Source organism: Trichomycterus rosablanca, chromosome 1, assembly GCF_030014385.1.
Source record: "Trichomycterus rosablanca isolate fTriRos1 chromosome 1, fTriRos1.hap1, whole genome shotgun sequence".
NCBI classification, from domain to species: Eukaryota; Metazoa; Chordata; class Actinopteri; order Siluriformes; family Trichomycteridae; genus Trichomycterus; species Trichomycterus rosablanca.
Genome location: NC_085988.1, coordinates 32,728,028 through 32,736,549, shown reverse-complemented (window position 1 = coordinate 32,736,549; position 8,522 = coordinate 32,728,028). Strand labels below are relative to the sequence as shown.

At 38.1% G+C, this 8,522-nt stretch overlaps 1 protein-coding gene across 1 annotated transcript; it reads left to right on the top strand.

Moving 5' to 3' along the window:
- The first annotated feature begins 2,916 nt into the window (after positions 1–2,916).
- Positions 2,917–6,764, top strand: tmpob (thymopoietin b). Its single transcript, XM_063001784.1, has 6 exons — positions 2,917–3,154; positions 3,275–3,392; positions 3,532–3,708; positions 3,985–4,076; positions 6,013–6,116; positions 6,309–6,764. Exons 1-6 carry the CDS (start codon positions 2,924–2,926, stop codon positions 6,673–6,675), a joined length of 1,089 nt encoding a protein of 362 aa, XP_062857854.1. The 5' UTR covers positions 2,917–2,923; the 3' UTR covers positions 6,676–6,764.
- Positions 6,765–8,522: the final 1,758 nt, after the last annotated feature.

The following is an 8,522-nucleotide window of genomic DNA, read 5'->3' as shown; positions in this document are numbered from 1 at the left end:
GGTATTTAAAAACTCCAGCAGCGCTGCTGTGTCTGATCCACTCATACCAGCACAACACACACTAACACACCACCACCATGTCAGTGTCACTGCAGTGCTGAGAATGATCCACCACCTAAATAATACCTGCTCTGTAGTGGTCCATTAATTGTAAGTGGTAAGTGGCGCTGATAAAATGGACAGTGAGTGTAGAAACAAGGAGGTGGTTTTAATGTTATGGCTGATCAGTGTAAATGGATGGGTAATGGTTTTGTGATGCCCTGTCCAGGTGAAAGGTTAAGCTGCGTCAAAAACATACAAATACAGTATAAAATAATATACATTCCCATGCAAGTTAAAATCTGAAATACGTTTTAGAAAACATTTAAAGTTTTGATAAATCATTCTGTTAACCTTGTTTGTTGTTGTATTTTTTACATGTCTAAATGTCTTGTCGGATAGCTCTATTTGTGGAGAACGCCGCCATCTTGAGGAAATTTCGTTTTGCTTCACACAGAGCTGTCTGCCCCAAATGAAGATCATTTTTGAAATAAATACATACATATTTACACTGGGGACAAATGAACGATTGGAATAATCTTTGCCTTAATATTAGGTCTAAATATCGTTTTGTAATTCAGTAAACAGGAATAAATGACATGTTTGGTCAAAGGCGTATTGGCCATGGCTGCGTTTTAAACTACGAATTAAGAAGTACAAATGCTAACTAGTATGCTAAAAATATTACCAATGATGCTGTAATGTTTTGACACACTATTAAGTGCTTTATTATACCGTTTGGGACACAGCCAATGTCTTCCTGCTGATTTTCAGAACCCATTATCGCGCTCTTTGTTGCGGCGGATGGCCGCTGTGTGTTCACGGCCAATCCCCATCAGCGTAACTACTCCGAGCTGGCCAATAGGAGCCTGTTTTATTTGATAGTCTCAGTAAGAGGCGCGCACGGGCCATCTGAATACAACAAACAAGCGACAGAGGTAGCTATTTGTTCTGATTTTCATATATAAAGGAATGTTTGTCTGGAAATGTAACTGTTTTTAATATAAATTTGTAGTGTTCGTTGTAGGTTAAAGTCATTTGGGTCTATAAACTGCTACATTAGGTGATTTTGGCGCGGAAATATGAGAGCGCTTTATTGAAAGACGTAGGGGCGCTCGAGCCGGTTTGACGTTTCTGTGCAGTCGAGCAACTTTATTGAACTCTGATAAAGAAATACTGCAGCTGTGTGCAGTCAATGAGTTCTGTTGATACATATTTAGCGTTTAGTTACACAGTTTGAGTTTGCATTTACCTAGAAATAAGCTGGGCGTTTTATAGGCTTCAAGTAAATCGTTCCTCAGCTTATTACAAAGGAGTGGTGGCGTTGCATTATTACTATCAATCACAAGCATATCACGACTTTAACTATTTTGGTTTACTATTAATTGTACAGAAAAATTCTAGCAATGTTTTTTTTTTCTTCTACTTTCTACCACTTTTTTTTTTTTAAAAACTAGAAAGGTAATGTATATACATTCAAGTCAAAAGTTAAACAATAGTGAACACGAACATGTAGTGCTGGCATTTTTTAAATCTATTTATTTTTTAAATCTACTTTTTTTTTCTGTGACTGAACGATCAGACAACATAGAGTGAATATAAAAAGTGTACACACACCCCTGTTAAAGTACCAGGTTTAAAATGGAAAAATAAGACCCATACCAAGATGAATAATCTTTTTCCACCTTATGTTTGATTAATAATTTGTAAAATTGAAGTTGAAAAACAACCTGAAGTCTTTCAGGAGGAAATAAAAATAACAAACTTGCAATAATGTATTTGCACATCCTTAATCCAAAATTAAATTATTAAAGTGAATGTTGTATGTATGTAACAAGTTGTTTTTGTCTGATGTGAGCTGCTGTAACAAAGAAATTTCCTGCAAAGGATCAATAAAGTATCTATCTATCTATCTATCTATCTATCTATCTATCTATCTATCTATCTATCTATCTATCTATCTATCTATCTATCTTACTTTGTTAAAACACCTTTTGATTTTATGACATTAGTCAGTCTTTTGGGGTTGTTTTTTTTAAGTAAACGGATTCAGTTTGTTTTTCAGTTGTATTGCACAGATTATGTGTAACATAAAAGGTGAAACTAAATCTGAAATTATTTCATCTTGGTCTCATTTTTTACATCCCAAAAACCTGGCATTGTAACAGAAGTGTGTAGATGTTTTATATCCACTGTACCCGTCCAACAAAATAAACAAACAAGTTTGTGGGTCAAAATATAAACCAGCAAATTAAATGATTTTATTTCTTTTAGTTTTATCTCTCGATTACATTCCAAAGTTCCCCACTTGTGTGACTTGTCTAGAGATCTTAGTATGGGGCCAAATGTCATCCATTTGATGGTATGCATGCTTGAGGTTTTGTTTATTTAAAATGGTTGTGCTCAAAACTACTCTATTTTAAATAATAACTGGCTGAATAATGCAGTAATTTTCAAACCTTTTACCAAGAGGGCAGCAAAAGTGGGTATAGGCATGTACCACAAGCTGCATGTTGTAAATTAGTCAGCTATTGTGATAGTTTTATAGTAATAATGGCCCAGCATTGTTATAGTACAGGCTGCATTACTATGTGTTGCAGGCTGAAATGAAGCCATAAACATGGTTGTAAACTATTTCTTTAATAGATTGTAAGTCTGCAGTCCAGCAGTTGCTGTGTGTGCTTCTAAAGCTTTAGCTTAGCTGCAAACACATAATTGTGGTGCTTCTATACTACATGCCAATTGTGGCTATACATTAATTCATTGGTTTGCCTTGTGGAATTCACTGGCTGCTTTCATGCCCCAGTTGCTAAAAAAACTTTGTTTTAGCACTGCTGTTATACTAAGTTCCTATTTTTATATTTTGCAGCCCTACTCGCAAAGCATGGCAGAATTCCTTAAAGATCCAACTACTCTAACAAAGGAAAAGCTGAAGAATGAACTGAGGGCAAATGATGTTCCTCTTCCCAGTGGTGACCAAAAGAAAGATGTCTATGTTCAACTTTACCTTAAACATCTGACTGTATTGAACGAGAAGACAAATCCTTCTCCTGACACCTTTTCCAGTGATGAAGAAATCGTGCCGGTGGTCTCTAACAAAAGTCGTTCAGGAAAGGTAACTAGGTCTTTGTTATGTTACAAAAAATGATTCCACAATGCATGCAGTTTTGGCTTTAGATTATATATGTGTATAGTGTACATAATCAACTGATTGGTATCTTTGATCAATCCACAGAAGGCTATAAAAAAGACGGATAAGAATCGGAAAGAGGAGGTGGATGTTGAGAGTCTGACAGACAGTGATTTAAAGGATGAATTGCTGAAGCATGGCATTAATTCAGGTCCTATAGTTGGTGAGTTCCCAGTTCTTTTACTCTGACAAATGTAAGGGTCAGACGTGGTTTTATGTAAATTTATGTAATGAGCAAGGATGGCCTCATCCAAAAGATTTCACTATGTTAATGAGTTACCTTGTATTTCCATGTTTGACAGCGTCGACTCGTAAACTTTACGAGAAAAGACTACAGAAACTGCTGGATCAGCCTACGTCAGTGTCCACTCAACCTGAACCTGAGACTGCAGTTCCAGAGACAGTCACGCTGACAGCAGGAGGCAGTCAGAATGGCAACACGCACTCAGTGGAGAATCAGTACAGTGATAAGGAGGAAGGTATTTATTTAAAAATAGAATAGTTTCATTTCGTTGCTGATTGATAACGCATGGTATAGTTTGTCCCAAATTAAAGTAGGTGATGTTATTAAATCAGTTTTTATCTAAAATTGTAAATGCAGTTGCCATAATTTTTAAAACCTATTATTGTTTTAACTATAACAACGTAATAAGACCTATTTAATTATTCAAACATTTTGTGTGGCTTGTCTAATCTTTTTTTTTTAATTGCATAATACAAGCTGGCATCCCTTAAAGCTTTTTTTGTGCTTGTAGAAATAGAGACAGTTCCAGTATCGACAAAGCCAGTTAGAAGCAGAGGGATAACACCAGTGACCACCAGGACAAGCAGCAGACATCACATTAAGGTAATGTATAAAGCAGAATAGTAGTGCTGCTGGTGGGCAGTTTGCAACATAAACAGTATGTGAGTGTGTTTGTGTATATATAGGCTATATATGTGTATGTGGTAGCCTAGTGGGTAGAGCTTTGGGCTATCAATGAAAGGTTGAGAGTTCGAAAGCTCTGCCTTGCTGCAACTGTTGGGCCCTTAACCCTCTCTGTTCCAGGGGCGCTGTACAATGGCTGACCCTGCGTGCTGACCCCAGCTTCCAAACAAGCTGGGATATGTGAAACAGTATATATATATACACACACACATCAACGAAGCATGACATTATGACCACTGACAGGTGAAGTGAATAACACTGATTATCTCTGTCACAGCACCTGTTAGTGGGTGTGATATATTGGGCAGCAAGTGAGCATTTTATTCTTAAAGTTGATGTGTTAGAAGCAGGAAGAATGGTCAAGCGTAAGGACTTGAGAGAGTTTGACAAGAGCCAAATTGTGATGGCTAGACGACTGGGCCAGAGCATCTCCAAAACTGCAGCTCTTTTGGGGTGTTACCGGTCTGCAGTGGTCATTATCTATCAAAAGTGGTCCAAGGAAGAAAGAGTGATAAACCGGGGACAGGGTCATGGGCGGCCAAGGCTCATTGATGCACATGGGAAGCGAAGGCTGGCCCATGTGGTCCGATCCAACAGACGAGCTACTGTAGCTCAAATTGCTAAAGAAGTTAATGCTGGTTCTGATAGAAAGGTGTCAGAATACACAGAGCATCACAGTTTGTTGCGTATTGGGCTGCATATCTGCAGACCAGTAAGGGTGCCCATGCTGACCCCTGTTCACCACCGAAAGCACGAACGATGGGCACATGAGCATCGTAACTGGACCACGGAGCAATGGAAGAAGGTGGCCTGGTCTGATGAATCACGATTTCTTTTATCACGTGGATGGCCGGGTGCGTGTGCATCGCTTGCCTCCAAACACGGCGAGTGGAGTTGATGCCAAAGAGCTAAATTTTTGTCTCATCTGACCATATCACATTCTCCCAAGCTTTCTCTGAATCATTCAGGTGTTCATTGGCAAACTTCAGACGGGCCTGTACATGAGCCTTCTTGAGCAAAGGGACTTTGCGGGCACTGCAGGATCTCAATCCATTACGGCGAAGTGTGTTACTAACGGTTTTCTTGGTGACTGTGCTCCCAGCTCCCTTGAGATCATTGACAAGCTTCTCCCGTGTAATTCTGGACTGACCTCACCTTTCTCAGAATCATTCTTACCCCACCAGGTGAGATCTTGCATGGAGCTCCAGAGCGAGGGTGATTGACTGTGATCTTGTATTTCTTCCATTTTCGAATTATCGCACCAACAGTGGTCTCTTTCTCACCAAGCTTCTTGCTGATGGTCTTGTAGCCCATTCCAGCCTTGTGCAGGTCTACAATCTTGTCCCTGACGTCCTTTGATAGCTCTTTGGTCTTGCCCATGGTGGTCGAGAGATTTGAATGGAAGAAACTGATTCTGTGACAGGAGTGTTTTATACAGGGACAGGACTAATTTGTGTGCCTCATGGGCACATAACCGGTCTGTGGGGGTCAGAATTCTTGCTGGTTGGTAGGGGATCAAATACTTATTTCCCTTAATTAAATACAAATTAATGTATAACTTTTATTTAATGTTTTTTTTTTCCTGGATTTTTTGTTGATATTCTGTCTCTCTCTGTTAAAATAAACCTTCCATAAAAATTATAGACTGTTCAAGTCTTTGTAAGGGGGTAAACTTACAAAATCAGCAGGGGATCAAATACTTATTTCCCCCACTGTATACACACACATACACACACACACGTGTGTATATATATATATATATATATATAAATATACATTTATACACACCAATTCTGTTATTAAATACTAAAAAATAATACATCTACTAAATGTGTAAGTGCATGTGCTCTTTTAGCAGGTAGAGGAGAGGGCAGCTGATGGCAGGGGAGTATCTCTGGACAAAGGTGACATATTAAAGGAAATGTTTCCTAATGAGCCTTCTACACCTACAGGAATTATGTGAGTTTTTCTTAAAATACTTGATTTTATTTAAATGCATTTCTAAAATTGTGATGGAGCCGGTTTTATCAGTGTATTGATGTGTGTGTGTTATAGTGGTATTATTTACTTATTTAATTATTCCTAAGCATGTAGTGTGGTGCTAGCCCACACTAATAAAATCAACCCTGACTGTTTTATTTGTGTGAATAGTGCTTCTTGTCGACGTCCTATTCGTGGGGCAGCTGAGCGTCCAGTAAAACCGCTGGACCTCTGGTCAGAGGAGTCTCTCCTGCGGCAGCGTGTACTTACCTCCACCACTGCTGCCACCACCAAAACATCACTCTCGCAGAGTTACAGTGCTCCAGCACCTGCCCCCCGTCCATCCCGTTGCTCCTTCTCTTTCTGGCTCAAACTGCTGGTGTTCCTTGCTCTAGTGGCCCTCCTGTACTATGCCTATCAGAATGTGAGCAGCAAGCAGATTGATTCCTGCATTCTCTTTCTACAGGACAGTGTGATTACACCGCTTCTTACTCTGATTGGTGTTATTGGGCACAAAGATAATGCTGGGAGCAAATAAGCCAGTTCCATCAGTGTGTGTGCTCTTGCTGTTTATTTTGTCAGACTTGAGTTACATCCCCATCTGAATGATTGGAGGATCAACATAATGGCAGGGTTTGTGCTTAAACTATTACAGTTTAACTTCTCAATTATGTCTCAATGCTTATTTTATGTAGTTTCTATTCAGTGTGAATTGTGCATACATCTTGCCTTTTGTTTTACTGTTTTGTAGAAGGGTATCATGGTGGGAGGGACTCATGTTTGTAGCTTTTTATTGTAGTTATTCAGCATCAGTATTTCAGTTAGTAGCACTTCTAGTGCTGCTGATTTGAATATCAACAAAGTGGTTTTCTTAAAGGGTTCACAATGTGTTACTATGGTAGTAGCAGAAGCACAATATGCTATGGTGTTCACTTGCATTTTTGCCTCACTGTATCATTCATTTTAATGGTTAGTTCTGCTGGTTCTGAGTTGTGCACCACAAGGCATGCACAAAGTCTTTATTCCAGTGTTAAGATTGGCAACATTTTACCTCATGTCGTTGCTAGTGAACATTCCTGACCTTAAGTTTATAGCTTGCCTAAAATGTGCTAAAATGACCAGATAACACTTATATGGCAACTATGTTTACTAGCCTTTTTTGAGCTAATGTCCTACCTCAAATGCTTCGTTTTGTGAGTTGGTTGTGATATAGTGATTTATCGAAACCATGTAAAAAGTTCCAGTCCTCATTCGATGAAGACAACTAGACTTTACAAGCAAATCAAAATAGCATTGTGTGCTTACATTCACATGGATTGCATCTTCATTTACAAACCATTGTAGGTAGTATAATATCGACAGCATTGGTGTTTTGATTGGACATTTGTTGGTTTAAGAAGTGGCATGTAGATTTAAGTACAGGTCGATTTTTAACTACAGTCTGTGAATAATGGTTCATATGCTTCCTAAACTTGCACAGTATCGATACAGTTATTTCACTTCATAAGTAAACAAATTCTGACCAGCGATAAGCAGAAAGGGGTGTTGCATTATGCGTCCAAAAATGCAAGTGTACATTAACTGTAAGAAGAGAAATACTGAGGCATGCTGACTAGTTATATTTTGTGTGAAGTGTATTTTAGTAATTACTGTATGTACATAAATGTTTGCTGTTCTAGTTTACTCACAGTTTTTGTCAGAACAGCAAACAATTGGAACTAGTAACTTGCTCTTTCTGTCTAAGTGTAAAGTAGCATTGAAATGTGCCCACTACTACTAGACTGCCAGGCCAGTTATGTGTTTTGTGCCATAGAGCTTTGCTTTGCACTGTTGCAGGCTGAAGTTCATTAATGGCACTGATTTATTCTGTCCCAGACGATCACTTCTTTACTGTGTATATTACTTTACTATATAATCTGTGCAAGAATAGCTGTTAATGCTTAAATCCATCATAATACTTCCAAAAATCTGTGATTTTCCCTAGTCATACACCAGCAGAAATATTTTACTTTGTGTTCTCTTCTGTGATTTAAAATGTCTTTTAGGTGTGTTTGCCAAGCATGATATAGCTTAGATCTTTTCATTCTGATAGAGACCTATGTACTGAATCTTTGTTTTAAAGATATTATAATTCTGTTTTGTATTTTACTACTTGGATTTACAAATGTCTTTGTTTTTAACAGCAATATTTTTCTAATGTTTTCTCTTCCAAAATTGCATTTTTAAAAACAAGCAAATTAAGTCAATTTGAAAAGTATATGGTAAGTTCCTGTAGAGCAAGCATTTAAGTTTATACCTGCTGTCTGGAAGGCAGAAGTGTTTTTTTAAAGTAATACAAAATGTGCGTTCTTAACTGGCAGCTAACATGATACAATATACAATTGG